Below are 15768 nucleotides of genomic sequence, written 5' to 3'. Positions count from 1 at the left end.
CCATAAAGTGACGCTAGGCATAGGAGTGTCTGTACATACGGTGACTGACAGGAAATGATAAAGTAGTGGTGGTTGGGGGTGTGAAGGGAAGGGTTAATGGGGAAAATAGCTCAAACAAAATGCTGGAGAATCTCAGTGAGTCAGGTAACATCTATGTAGGGGAACAAACAGTTGAATATTTAGGCTGAGACTCTTTGTTGTGGAAAGCAAGGGGGAAGAAGCCAGAATAGACGCTGGTGGGGATGGGGGAAGGTTAAGGGGAGAAAAGAGTACAAGTTGGCAGGTGATGGGTAAGACCAGGTGAGGGGGAAGCAGGTGGGTAGGGAAGGGGGGATGAAATAAGAAAATGGGAGATGATGGGTGAAAATTGTAAAGAGCTGAAGAAGAAGGAATCTGACAGGAGAGGAGACTGGACCGTGGGAGAAAGGGAAGGAGAAGGGGCACCAGAGGGACATAACGGGCAGGCAGGGAGAAGAGAAGGGGTGTGAGGGGAGCCAGAATGGGGAATAGAAAAGGAGAGAAAGTGGAGGGGGGAGAAATTGCCAGAAGTTGAAGAAATTGTTGTTCATGCCATCAGGTTTGAGGCTACCCAAAATGAATATGAGGTGTCACTCCTCCAACTTGAGAGTGGCCTCATCGTGGCAGTAGAAATGGCCGTGGACCAACATGTCGAAATAGGAATGGGGATAGGAATTAAAATGGTTGACCACCGAGAAGCCCTCATCCAGAACCCTGAAGTTTGAAGTACAACTGTATATTTGCTTACTTAGAGCATCCACTGGGTCATCTACTGTATGTGAGAAGAAGCCAAGGGCTTAAAACAGACAAACAAAAGGAAGTATAGTGTAGGAACAGGACCTTCAGTCAATTACATTATTTTAACCACGATGACAAATTAAATAAATACCTATACCTCTCTATACTCTACCTCCTTATACTGTATGGAAGTTTGGTTGATCACCAAGCTTGGCAAAATGTCTGCAGATATTTTGGCTCCAATTGAAAAGCCATCATCAGTGCACAGTTGAGGGTGTTGTCTCCTCAGAATGCTGGCTATGTACTCCTCCAGAGTCCAACTGAATATTGATTAAACGTCATGGTCTGGTTGGCTGGTTCAAAACACTGAACAGTTTAACAGTGGAAGATTCTGATTGGCTAGCTTTGAGGGGAGGGGTCTCTGTACCACTCCATACCATACGTCTTGAGACATGCTATACTTCTCTCTGCGCATGTCCCTTGCCTGTCTACACGCTTCTCGACTCTATGTACCCCATCCCCTCACCGAGCTCCTATTTAAACTTGGCTTGTTAGCTTGATCCGCTAACAGGTACCAGAATCAGAGGGTAAAAAGACTACCTTTCTTAAACAATATATGTCTAGGTTTGGTATGAGTTAGGTCCAACCAAACAGAAAAGTTGGGATGTTTCGATTAATGGAACAACTATTTGAGCGAATATTATGTAAATACTATCCATGCACAATTATCTGTTGGTAAGAAATAACTGATCGTACATCACATACAATTATAAAGTAAGTGTATTTACTAATTTCAGCTTCATCAACCAGTTATTAAGAGGAAAGAAAAATAAAAAGGGACCATTACAATTAAACCAGTCTAAATCTGCACATTGTTGGAGCTCATATTGTCCAAAAGCTGGGAATGACCATTATCATGGCACTGATTCTCATCATCAATCACCAGTAGAACTTCCCATTTTGGACTCCTTTGACTCATGAAGCACTCCTTGTAATCAGTCTTCCCATTGGATCAAATCTATAAGACCATAAGACAAAGAAGCAGAAGTTGGCCTTTCGGCCCATCGAGTCTGTTCCGCCATTTTATCATAAGCTGATCCATTCTCCCATTTAGTCCCACTCTCCTGCCTTCTCACCATAACCTTTGATGCCCTGGCTACTCAGATACCTATCAATCTCTGCCTTAAATACACCCAATGACTTGACCTCCACTGCCGCCCGTGACAACAAATTCCACAGATTCACCACCCTCTAGCTAAAAAAATGTCTTCTCATCTCTGTTCTGAATGGGCGCCCTTCAATCCTTAAGTCATGTCCTCTCATACTAGACTCCCCCACCATGGGAAACAGCTTTGCCACATCCACTCTGTCCATGCCTTTCAACATTCAAAATGTTTCTATGAGATCCCCCCTCATTCTTCTAAACTCCAAGAAGTACAGTCCAAGAGCGGTCAAACGTTCCTCATATGTTAACCCTCTCATTCCTGGAATCATTCTAATGAATCTTCTCTGAACCCTCGCCAACGTTAGCACATCCTTTCTTAAATAAGGAGCCCAAAACTGCACATAGTACCCCAAGTGAGGTCTTACCAGTACCTTATAGAGCCTCAACATCACATCCCTGCTCCTATACTCTTTTCCTCTAGAAATGAATGCCAACATTGCATTCGCCTTCTTCACCACCGACTCAACCTGGAGGTTAACCTTAAGAGTATTTTGCATGAGGACTCCCAAGTCCCGTTGCATTTCAGAACTTTGAATTCTCTCACCATTTAAATAATAGTCTGCCCGTTTATTTCTTCTACCAAAGTGCATGACCATACACTTACCAACATTGTATTTCATTTGCTACTTCTTTGCCCATTCTCCCAATCTATCCAAGTCTCTCTGCAGACTCTCTGTTTCCTCGGCACTACCAGCCCCTCCACCTATCTTTGTATCATCAGCAAACTTAGCCACAAAGCCATCTATTCCATAATCCAAATCGTTGATATACAATGTAAAAAGAAGCAGCCCCAACACGGACCCCTGTAGAACACCACTGGTAACCAGCAGCCAACCAGAATGGAATCCCTTTATTCCCACTCTCTGTTTCCTGCCAATCAGCCAACGCTCTATCCACATATGTAACTTACCTGTAATTCCATGGGCTCTTATCTTGTTTAGCATCTTTATGTGCGGCACTTTGTCAAAGGCCTTCTGAAAATCCAAATACACAACATCCACTGCATCTCCCTTGTCTAGCCTACATGTAATTTCCTCAAAAGATTGCAATAGGTTTGTCAGCCATCTCTTCTGATCTTCTTCTCCCTGCATTTCCCACCAATAAGACCACAAACCCTACCAGTGTCCATCACAAATCTCTCTCTGCCCAGCTTTCTCTAGTACCTTCTCCCAACTCCACCATCTTGATTGGCTGACACAACATTCCTAAATTGAACATCATAGCCCCTTTAGCTGAAACCCAAACACTGCTTCTACAGAAAGCTACTAAATAAAATACCCTACAACATTAGCAGTAAAAATCTTAAACAGAGCATTACATCTGTACTCGCTCTGTACCTCTCTATTCCTCAGTAATCTTCTCTCTGCCTCTTCATACCCTGTATACCTCTATACCTCTCTATTCTTTATGCATCTTTATGCACTCTATACCTCTCTATAACATTCTATACCACTCTATAACTCTCTGTATCCCTTTATGTTTCTATACTCTCCATGTCACACAATATCTATTTATGCCTCTCTATACTTACTTCCCTATATCACTCCATGCAATCTCTCTCTACACCATTCTATACCCCTCTGCACTATTCTATACCCCTTTGAAAAGGGAGAGTGAGCAGCCAGAAGTCATGGTACATTTTAGTACCAATGACATTAGTAGATAAAGGGGGTGATCATGAAAACAGAATACAGGAAGGAAGCTGAGAAGCAGCACCTCGAGGGTAGTAATCTCGGGATTGCTGCCTGTATCACACGACAGTGAGAATAGGAATAGAATGAGGTCACAGATAAATCTGTGGCTGAAGAATTGGAGCGGGGGGCAGGTTTACTAGATCTGTTGGGAGTGGTTTAAACTAATGTGGTAGGGAAATGGGAAGCAGTATAATAGAGATGAGGATGAGCCAGCAGGTTTACAAGTAGATGATGGATGTAACATGAATGTAAGGACGGAAAATTCAATCATTGGATACAAATGAAGACAGAGCAAGGAGTTAAATTGTACCACAGACAAAATTCAAAAGGGTGAAGAATGCAACACATATTTAAGTACACATAGCATTCGGAAAAAGGTAAACAAATTCTTAGCACAATTAGAGATTGGTCAGTATGACGTTGTGGGCATCACTGAGTTGTGGCTGAAAGAAGACCTTAGTTGGGAGCTTAACATCAAAGGATATACTTCTATATCGAAAGGACAGGCATGAAGGCATAGGCGGTGATGTGGCTTTGTTGATAAGAGATGGATTTACATCTTTAGAAAGAGTGATTATAGTGTTTTTGTGGATGGAGTTAAGAAACTGCAAGGGTTTTTAAAAAACCATTATGGGAATCAAAATCAGAATCAGGTTTATTATCACTGGCATGTGTCATGAAGTTTGTTGATATTGGATCACTGGAAAATGATGCTGGTGAGGTAGTAGTGGGGGACAAAGAAATGTCAGTTGAACTTAATGAGTGCTTTGCATCAGTCTTCACTGTGGAAGGCACAAGTAGTGTGCCAGGGGTCTGTGAGTGTCAGAGAGCAGAAGTGAGTGCCATTGCTATTACAAAGGAAAAAGTGCGAGGCAAACTGAACAGATGCATTGGTCATGATCTTTTAAGAATCACTTAATTCTGGCATGGTCCCGGAGGGCTGGAAGATTGCAAATGTCACTCCACTCTTTAAGAAGGAAGGAAGGTAAAAGGAAAGGAAATTATAGGCCAGTTAGCCTAACTTCAGGGTTGGGTAAGTGTTGGAGTCTATTCTTAAGCATGAGGTTTTGGGGTACTTGGAGACTAATGATAAAATAAGTCAAAGTCAGCATGGTTTCTGCAAAGGGAAATCTTGCCTGACAAATATGTTAGAATTCTTCGAGGAAGTAACAAGCAGTGAGGACAAAGGAGAGGCAGTGGATGTCATTTACTTGGATTTTCAGAAGGCATTTGATAACATGCCTTGCAAGGCTACTTAACAAGATAAAATCCTATGGCATTACAGGAAAGATACTGACATGGATAGTGGAATGGCTGACGGGCAGGAGGCAATGAATGGGAATAAAGGAGGATTTTCTGGTCGGTTGCCGGAGACTAGTGGTGTTCCTCAGTGGTCTGTATTGGGACCATTAATTTTCACATAATTTGTTAATGATTTAGATAATGGAATTGGCGGCTTTGTGGCAAAGTTTGTGGATGAGACAAAGATAGGTGGAGGGGTACGTAGTGCTAAGGAAGCAATGCAATTGCATCAACACTTAGACTAAGCAGGACTTAAGAGATGCAGGGAAATTTCTTGAGCCAGAGGGTGGTGAATTTGTGGAACTTATTACCAGAGGCAGCTATGGAGGCCAGGTTGTTTGGTGTATTTAAGGCAGCGATTGATAGGTTTTTGATTGGATACAGCATCAAAGGTTATGGGGAGAAGGCCAGGAAGTAGGGCTGAGGAGGAAGAAAAATGGATCAGCAATGATTAAATGTCAGAGCAGACTCGATGTGCCTAATGGCCTAAATCTACTCCTATGTCTTATGGTCTAAATTGGAAGAATGGGCAAGAAAGTGGCAGATTGAAAACAGTGTTGGGAAATGTATGATAATGAATTTTGGTAATAGGAACTATATGTCAGACTATTATTTAAATGGAGAGAAAATTTAAACATCAGAGGTGCAAAGGGACTTAGGAGTCCTTGTGCAAGGCTCCCAGAACGTTTATTTACAGGTTGAGTCTATGGTAAAGAACACAAATGCAATGTTGGCATTAACTTCAAGGGGAATAGAATATAAAAGCAAGAAGATAATGCTGAGGCTTTATAAGACACTAGTCAAGCCGCACTTGGACTATTGATCTGCATTGAGATCTGCAATGCATTGATCTGCAAATTCCGTAGAATTTGTCTTTTTCTTCATGAGTTGGAGTTGCAATCCCAGCATGTTTGGACGGTGTGCAAGGGGCCAGCGAGTTTCAAAGCCAAGGCCATTTGGCTCAAAATCCGATGCCTCCACCACCCCATACCTCTTTATCTCTTTATTCCTCAGAATACTACTCTCTACCTCTTTATACCCTGTACACCTCTCTATATTCCCCCATACCTTTGTATATACTTTATACCTCACAGTGTCTCTCTACACAGCTCTATACTCTCTGTAACTCTTAGTACCTCCCTTTACCTTTCTATACTCTCTGTACATTCTGTACTGTCTGTACTCTCTGCAGTTCCTCCTTATACCTCTGCACCTCTCTCTGCTCTCTATTCCCAACCTGTTCATGTGTTTACTTAAATGTCCATAAACTTTGCTTTTATATCTGCTTCCACATCCTACTGTGACACCTAACGCTCTCTGTGTAAACAAGTTATCTCGCAAACCTTCTTTGAGCTTTCACCTCACCTTAAACATCTGTTCTCTAGTTTTTGACTTTTGCATCCTGGATATAATATTACAGACTATTTACCCAAATTAAGCCTTTTAGATTATCTTATACTTCTATCAGATCACCTCTCAGCTTCAGATGGTACTTGCAATATTAATCTACAAGGCTTAATATACTCAGATAGCATTCTTGTGTTTGTCCTCAATTCATTGCCATTTCTGTAGAGCAGCATTAAACCAATGTACCAAGCAGCTCTATGGCAATGTAGCAAACAAAAATTTCTAGTTTATATTCCAAAATAGCTCATCCTTGTATAAGTGCTGGGAAGAATAACAGGAGAAATAATTTTATAATCCTTTCCAAGTACAAAGGGCACAATAATTAGTGTTAAATGGTGTTATTGCAGCAAATAATGTTGATGAAATTGACAGGAATAATAAATCAACCATAATGGAATGGTGGAGCAGACTTGATGGGCCAAATGGCCTAACTCTGCTCCTATGTCTTATGGCTTTGTGGCCTTAAGATGCTTTAAATATAGTGTATACAATATGGTTTAGAGAGTCAGCTTAAGACTACAGTTAAAACATTAAACTTGTAAACACAAGAAATTCTGTAGATGCTGGAAATCCAAAGCAACACACACAAAATGTTGGAAGAACTCAGTCAGCCAGCATCCTTGGAATGAATAAACAGTCGACATTTCAGGCCTAGACCCTTTTTCAGGATGGGTCTTCATTTAATTTGTGTATACTTTGAAAAGTGCTGTTAAAGCATGGGTTGTATAATAATTTCTGACCGGTTCCTGTAGCTTTCTGTAGATAAAACATTCGTTGATTTTGGACCCCACGTTATTGGTGAAACCATTACACAGACCATAACGCTGACCAATCATGGAGCAAGGGGTGCTCATTTTGAGTTTCTACAAATGAATTTCACTTCAGCAGTGTCTAAGGAGGTAAGTGTACTCAATAGCAGCAAAATGTTGGATACTGTACCAAATGTCAAAACAACACTGTTGAGCAGATCATTTTCTTCAAGTGGTTTAACTCACTTTTGAATGCATGTAAAGTGATATTTAGTACTAAGGCTTTATAAGGCATTGGTCAGACCATATGGTGAGCAGTTTTGGGGCCCCTTAATCTAAGAAAGGATGTACATTGGATTCCATTTAATTGGAACCCATTAGGATCTGTACACTTTGGCCCAAGTATGTGTGTGCCCCAATTAGCCAAAATTTCATAGAAAAAATGTGACGCTAATGCAGCTCAGGGCATCCTGGAGTTTGGAGTTCAATTCCAGTGCGATTCTGTAGGGAGGCTCTGTACATCCTCCCTGTAAAATTCTCCAGGTATTCTCCAGGTCCTCTAGTTTCCTACCCCAGTTCAAAGACATACCAGGTAGGTTAATTGGTTATTGTAAATTATCCTGTGATTAGATCAGGGTTGATCAGGTTTGTTGTGGGTTGTTGAAGTGGTGTGGCTGAAAGGGCTGGAAGGATCTACTCCTTGCTGTATCACTAAATAAATAAGAGGATATGCTCTGTCTTATTTCTCAATATGCTTTTAGAACTGCTCATATTTAGATTGACTGATGTATAATATGCCTTTACTGTTTTCCAGTCGGGAACCAAATTGACTCCTTCAGAAGTTGAAGAAAGTAAGTTGCACAGTTCTGAAGTGATTTTTTACATGACCAATGTCCTTTCCAAAACAAGTACAGAATGAGGCCCAGAAATACTGATGCAGTTACAGAGTTTGTGGTGTATTACAGCAGAGCTTACCCCTGGCTCCCTGAAGTGTTGATTGATCCAAGCATGGATCTTTGCGTTTTTGATATTCCTTCTGTTTATCAGTGTACATGTATGTCACCACATATAACCCTGAGATTCATTTTCCTGTGGACATACTCAGCAAATCTGTAACAGGATCAATGAAAGGGCAATGACTTGTATAGCTGTAGCCTAGGCTTGTTTCTTCTAACCCATTTCTGCTTCTGAAGCCCATCGCCTCTACTGGGGCGTAGACAGCCAACAGTAGCTCGCCAGAGTCCTTTGTCCTCAGACAAGTTTTTCAAGTTCAAAGTAGATTTATTATCAAAGTACATATATGTCACCATATACAACCCTGAGATTCAATTCTTGCAGGCACACTCAGAATAGAATAATAACCATAACAGAATCAATGAAAGACCACACCAACTTAGGTGTTCAACCAGTGTGCAAAAAAAAAATTTTTTTTTTAATTAATTAATTACTTGATAGATAGAAAATAAGTAAGTAAGTATCCAGAACACCAGATGAAGAGTCCTTGAAAGCAAATCCATAGGTTGTGGGAATATTTCAATGATGCAGCAAGTGAAGTTATCCCCTTTGGTCAAGATCCTGATAGTTGAGGGGTAATAACTGTTCCTGAATGTAGTGGTGAGGCTCCTGTACCTTCTTCCTGATGGCAGCATCAAGCAGTGATGGTTTTGGGTGGTAGAGGTCCCTGGTGATGAATGCTGCTTTCCTGCAACAACGCTTCCTGCAGATGTGCTCAATATGGGGAGGACTTTACACATGATGGACTGAGCCATATCCACAACTTTTTGTAAGATTTTCTGTTTGGGGCATTTGTGTTTCTATACCAGCCTGTGATTCAGTCATTCAATATACTCTCCACTACATATCTTTAGAAGTTTGTCAAAGTTTTAGATGTTATGACGAATCTTCGCAATCTCCTAAAGAAGTAGAGGTGCTGCCATGCTTTCTTTGTAATTATACTTCTGTGCTGGGCCAGGACAGGTCCCCCGAAATAATAACACCAAGGAATTTAACATTGCTGACCCTCTCCACCTCTGATCCTCCAATGAGGACTGACTCATGGCTCTCTGGTTTCCTCCTCTTGAAGTCAATAATCAACTCCTTGATCTTGCTGACATTGAGTAAGAGGTTGTTGTTATGGCACCAGTTAGCCAGATTTTCAATCTTCCTTTTATATATTGATTTGTTACCAACTTTGATTCAGCTTACGGCAGTGGTGTTGTCAGCAAGTTTGAATATGGTGTTGGTGCTATGCTAAGTTACACAGTCATAAGTGTAAGCGAGCAGAGCAGAGTGCTAAGCACACAGCCTTGTGGTGCACCTGTGCAGATGGAGATCTTGGAGGAGATATTGTTGCCAATCCAAATTGCCTGGGCAAGTGGGGAAATCAAGGATCCAATTGAGTAAGGAGATATTAAGGTCAAGGCCTTGAAGCTTATTGAATAGTTTTGAGGAGGTGATGGTATTGAATGCTGAGCTGTAGTCAATAAAGAGCATTCTGATGTATTGATCTTTGCTGTCTAGGTGCTCTAGGGTTGAAAAGCCAATGAGATGGCATCAGCTGTGGAACAGTTAATCTGTTCTGTACCCTACACTATCTAATTTATGCACTTTATTTATTTATGTGTAATTAATTTGTAGATTATATTCTTACATTTCCTAAGTTATTATGTGTTATGTGTACTACGGTGCTTTACTCCCTGGTCTAGAGAAACATTGTCTCATTTGACTATATTGTATATAGTTAAGTGACAATAAACTTAACTTGATATGTTGCTCTGATAGGCAAATTGGAGCAGACCCAAGTTGATTCTCAGGAAGTGGTTGATGAGTTTCATCACCAACCTCTCAAAACACTTCATCACTCTGGATGTAAGTTCAACTGGACAACGGTCATTGAGACAGGTTAATACTTTCTTCTTGGCTACTAGTATTATTGAAAGCTGTTTGAAGCAGGTGTATACTTCAGACTGCCAAAACAAGAGGTTAAAGATCTCAGTGAAATCTCCAGGCAATTGATCAGCACAAGTTTTTAGTACTTGGCCAGGTACCCATCTGGGCCAGATACTTCTCGTGGTTCACCCTCCTGAAAACTGCTCACATGTCAGCCTTAGAGGCTGAAGTCACAGGATCAATGGAGGCTGTAGGTGTTTTCACCCACAGAGCTGTTACTCACTGGATGTTTTATGTTTCTTACACCATTCTCGGTAATCTCTAGAGACAAGAGCATGAAAATCCCAGGAGATCAGCAGATTTTGAGATACTCTATCTGGGACTAGCAATCACTCCATGGTCAAATTCAGTAAGCTCACATTTCTTCCCTAATTTGATGCTTAGTCTGAACAACAACTGAACCTCTTGACCATGTCTGCATGCTTTTATGCATGTAGTTGGTGTCACGTAGTTGGCTGATTAGATACCTGCATTGATGAGCAGATGTACCTAATAAAGTGGTCACTGAATGTAAGTTCAAATTAATTAGTCATTTACAGACATTGTGAGATTATTAATGCCCTCTTCCATTTGTTTAAATTTGCAGAGAATAAAGAAGATTTGTTTCTTATTGATCACCCAGTTTCCAATGAGATCAAAATTGGCCAGGTAGGAACAGTAAAAATTAATTCTGAAGTCTACATGGTGAAAGGACAGAGAGATTTGCTGTAAGCCAGGCGTACTTTACACCAGAGTCTAGATAATTTTTTTAAAAAGTTAACAGTGCATAAGTTATGTAGCAAGCAATCAAATAAACAGTAATTGTAAAACAAACTTTATTGTCATATATACAAATATCTTCACTCAGCAACATAATATTTCCCCCTACCCCAATTAAATGCTTTCCCAAATTGTCTACTCATATCCCACTCCAGCACTATGGTAAAGGAGATAGAGTTGTGATTACTACCTCTAAAATGCTCTCCCACCAAGAGATCTGTCACCTGACCAGGTTCATTTTCCAATACCAGATCAAGTACAGCCTCTCCTCTAGTTGGTTTATCTACATATTGCATCAGGAAACCTTCCTGAACACATCTAACAGACTCCTTGCTCTGAAGAGATGCCAGTCAATATTAGGAAAGTTAAAATCTCCCATCACCAAGACCAAGGAGATGGTGGTGGACTTTAGGAGATCTAGGCCTCATATGGAGCCAGTGATCATTAATGGAGAATGTGTGGAGCAGGTTAAGACCTACAAGTATCTGGGAGTACAGTTAGACGAGAAGCTAGACTGGACTGCCAACACAGATGCCTTGTGCAGGAAGGCACAGAGTCGACTGTACTTCCTTAGAAGGTTGGCGTCATTCAATCTCTGTAGTGAGATGCTGAAGATGTTCTATAGGTCAGTTGTGGAGAGCGCCCTCTTCTTTGTGGTGGCATGTTGGGGAGGAAGCATTAAGAAGAGGGACGCCTCACGTCTTAATAAGCTGGTAAGGAAGGCGGGCTCTGTCGTGGGCAAAGTACTGGAGAGTTTAACATCGGTAGCTGAGCGAAGGGCACTGAGTAGGCTACGGTCAATTATGGATAACTCTGAACATCCTCTACATAGCACCATCCAGAGACAGAGAAGCAGTTTCAGCGACAGGTTACTATCGATGCAATGCTCCTCAGACAGGATGAAGAGGTCAATACTCCCCAATGCCATTAGGCTTTACAATTCTACCGCCAGGACTTAAGAACTTTTTAAAAGCTATTATTAATGCTTTTTGAGATAGTGATTTAGATGCATATAATATTTTTTTACTGAGTTAAGTATTGTATGTAATTAGTTATGCTACAACAAGTGTATGGGACATTGGAAAAAAAGTTGAATTTCCCCATGGGGATGAATAAAGTATCTATCTATCTATCTATCTATCACATTAACCCTATTGTTATTGCACCATTCCAGAACCTGCCTTCCTATTTGCTCCTCGATGCCCCTGTTACAACTGGGTGGTCTATCAAAAACACCCAGTAGAGTTATTGCCCCCTTCCTGTTTTCTGACTTCCACCCACACTGACTCAGTAGATAATCTATACATGACTTCCTCCTTTTCTGCAGCTGTGACACTATCCCTGATTAGCAATGCCACCCTCCCCCACCTCTTTTGCCTCCCTTTCCATCCCTTTTGAAACATCTAAAGCCTGGCACACTCAACAGCCACTCCTGTCCCTGAGACATCCAAGTCTCTGTAATGGCCACAATGTCATAGTTCCATGTATTGATCTACACTCTAAGTTCATCCACCTTGTTTATGATACCCCTTGCATTAAAATAGACGCATCTCAAACCATCAGGCTGAGTGCATTTTGCTCTATCATCTGCCTACCTGTCCTTGCAAACTCCCTACAAGCTGTCTCTACTCGTGTCCCACCCTCTGCCTCTTCACTTTGGCTCCCTCCCACCTGCAAATCTAGTTTAAATCCTCCCCAATAGCATTAGCAAACCTCCCCACCAGGATATTGGTCCCCCTCAGATTCAAGTGCAACCCATCCTTTTTTACAGGTCACACCTGCCCCAGAAGAGGTCCCGATGATCTAGAAATCTGAATTCCTGCTCCCTGTTTCAACCCTTCAGCCACGCATTTATTCACTACCTCATTCTATTTCTATACTTGCTATCTCGTGGCACACACAGCAATCCCAAGAAGCAATCCTGCTTCTCAGCTTACTTCCTAACTCCCTGTATTCTGCTTTCAGAACCTCCTCCCTTTTTCTACCTATGTCATTGGTACCAATATGTACCACATCCTCTGGCTGCTCACCTCCTATTTCAAGATATTGTGGACATGTTCAGAAACATCACAAACCCTGGCACCTGGGAGGCAAACTACCATTCGCGTTTCTCTTTTGCATCTGCAGAATTGCCTATCTGTCCCCCTAACAATAGAGAACCTTTTACCGTTGCCATCCTCTACTGTTCCCTATACTTCTGAGCCACAGTGCCAGGCTGAGTGCCAGAGGTACAGTCACTGTTGCTTCCCCCCAGGTATGTTGATTCCTTCCCACCTCCACTCCAACAGTACTCAAAATGGAGTACTTATTGTTAATGGGGATGGCCACAGAGGTGCTCTCCGCTACCTGATGCTCTCCCTCCCCTCACCTTACAGCCACCCACTTATCTGTCTCCTGTGGCCCCAGTGTGACAACCTGTCTGTGGCTCCTACCAATCGCCTCTTCACTTTCCCTAACAAGCCGAAGGTCATCAAGCTGCAGCTCCAGTTCCCTAAGGAGCTGCATCTTGATGCACCTGGCAGAAATGTGGCCATCAGGGAAGCTGGAAGTCTCCCATATATCCCACACCTGACACCCAGAGTAGAACACTGGCCTTGCACTATTCTCAAGTTAGAGGAAAAGAAGAAATATGGAAGTAACTTGCCTCCTTACCTCACCTATGGCCATCCTTGCCAAAGCTCTACTACCTGACTTGTGCTCCACCAGGCAGTGTCTCCCTTTTATCCCGGAACCAAGATGGGCTAAAGGATCTGTTTATATGATGTAATGTTCTATGTTTCTCCATGTATGTACAGGTACAATGGAAACCTTACTTGCAGCCATCAAAAGGGCTGTGCTGTTTTATACTGTTCTATGTTCTATACTGTTGGAGGGGTGTTGCTGAATCTCATTGAAACCTATTGCACATTGAAAGGCCTTGATAGAGTGGTTGTGGAAAGGATATTTTCTATAGTAGGGGAATCTAGGGCCAGAGGGCATAGCCTCAGAATAGAAGGAAGTCTATTTAGAACGAAGATGAGAAGAAATTTATTTTACCAGATGGTGGTGACTCTGTGGAATTCATTGCTATAGATGGTTGTGGAGGCCATGTTATTGAGTATATTCAAAGCAGAGCTTGATAGATCCTTGATTAGTCAGGGCATCAAAGGTTATGGGGAGAAGACAGGAGAATGGGGTTGAGAGGCATAATAAATCAGCCATTGTGAAATGGCAGAGCAGACTTGATGGGCTGAATGGCCTAATTCTGTTCCTATGCCTTATTGATGACTTTATTTTATCCCAGTTTTCCTGATCAGCAACTTTAGCTCAACATACCCAACTCCTTTATTTCTTTATAAAATAAGACAATAAGACATAGGAGTAGAATTAGCCCATCTGGCCCATCGAGTTTGCTCCACCATTCAGTCATGGCTGATTCTTTTTCTTCTCCTCCTCAACACCAGTTCCTCAACCTTTTCCCCGTAACCTTTGATGCCATTTCCAATCAAGAACGTATCAGTCTTTGCCTTAAATACACCCAATGACCTGTCCTCCACAGTTGAATGTGGCAACAAATTCCACAAATTCACCACCCTTTGGCTAAAGAAATTTCTCTGAATCTCTGTTTTGAAAGGGTGCCCCTCTATCCTGACGCTGTGCCCTCTTGTCCTAGACTCTCCCACCATGGGAAACATCCTTTCCACATCTACTCTGTCTAGAGTGACAATTGCAATTTTCCAGTCCTCTGGCACCAGTGATTTCTAATGCCACCACTATCTTTAATGCTACCTCTTTCAGAACCTTAGGGTGCAGTTCATCTGGTCCGGGTGACTTGTGTACCTTTAGGTCTTTCAGGTTTTTGAGCACCTTCTCTCTTGTAATTGTAACTGCACTCTCTTCTCTTCCTTCACACACTACAACATCAGGGATATTGCTAGTGTCTTCCAGCGTGAAGACTGATGCAAAATACTCATTTAGTTCATCAGCCATCTCCTTGTCCCCTGTTACTATTTCTCCTGCCTCATTTTCTAGCGGTCCTATATCTACTCTTATTTCTCTTTTATTTTTAACCTACTTGAAAAATCTTTTACTATTCATTTTGATATTATTTGCTAGCTTGCTTTCATATTTCATCTTTTCCCTTCTAATGATTATTTTAGTTGCTTTCTTTAAAAACTTCTCAATCCTCTATCTTTCCACTATATTTTGCTTTGTTGTATGCCCTTTCCTTTGCTTTTATAATAGCTTTGACTTCCCTTGTCAGACATGGTTGTACTATTTTACCATTTGAATATTTATTCATTTTTAGAATACATAGATCCTGCACCTTCCTCATTTTTTCCAGAAATGCACGCCATTGCTGCTCTGCTGACATCCCTGCGAGCAACTCCTTCCAATTTACTTTGACCAACTCCTCTCTCATACCACTGTAATTTCACTTACTCCACTGAAATACTGCTACGTCAGACTTTACTTTCTCCCTATCAAATTTCAAGTTGAACTCAGTCATACTGGTTCCTAAGAGCTCTTTTACCTTAAGCTCCCTAATCACCACCAGTTCATTACATAACACTCAGTCCAGTATAGTTGATCCCCTAGTAGGTTCAATGACAAACTGCTCTAAAAAGCTATCTCTTAGGCATTCAACAAACTCACTGTCTTAAGATCCATTTAAGGTGGGGGGTTATATGGGAGGCAGGGTTTGAGGGTCAGCACAACATTGTGGGCCAAAGGGCCTGTAATGTGCTGTACTGTTCTATGTATTACCAATCTGATTTTCCCAATCGATCTGCATGTTAAAATCTCCCATGATCACCATAACATTGCCCTTTTGACTCATCTTTTCTACTTCCTGTTGTAACCTGTGGTCCACCTCGCAACCACTGTTGGGAGGCCTGTATATAGCTGCCATTAACATCCTTTTACCCTTGCAGTTTCTTAACTCACC

The 15768-nt window shown here is 41.6% G+C and overlaps 1 protein-coding gene across 8 annotated transcripts in view; it reads left to right on the top strand.

The window, feature by feature from the left end:
- The window catches only part of cfap74 (cilia and flagella associated protein 74), a 461786-nt gene that overhangs the window by 252622 nt on the left and 193396 nt on the right, over positions 1-15768 (top strand). For all 8 annotated transcript variants that reach the window (XR_012096720.1, XR_012096719.1, XM_073032445.1 and 5 more), the window contains 4 exons: positions 7137-7283; positions 7948-7984; positions 9915-10034; positions 10669-10730. Coding sequence is in view for 6 of the 8 variants with exons in the window: in XM_073032445.1 (XP_072888546.1) it covers positions 7137-7283; positions 7948-7984; positions 9915-10034; positions 10669-10730 (366 nt within the window). In the remaining 2 variants the exon portion in view is untranslated. The remainder of the gene's footprint in view (positions 1-7136; positions 7284-7947; positions 7985-9914; positions 10035-10668; positions 10731-15768) is intronic.

The sequence above is a fragment of the Hemitrygon akajei genome, chromosome 29 (assembly GCF_048418815.1).
Source record: "Hemitrygon akajei chromosome 29, sHemAka1.3, whole genome shotgun sequence".
Taxonomy (NCBI): domain Eukaryota; kingdom Metazoa; phylum Chordata; class Chondrichthyes; order Myliobatiformes; family Dasyatidae; genus Hemitrygon; species Hemitrygon akajei.
This window is presented reverse-complemented; position numbering and strand designations above follow the sequence as displayed.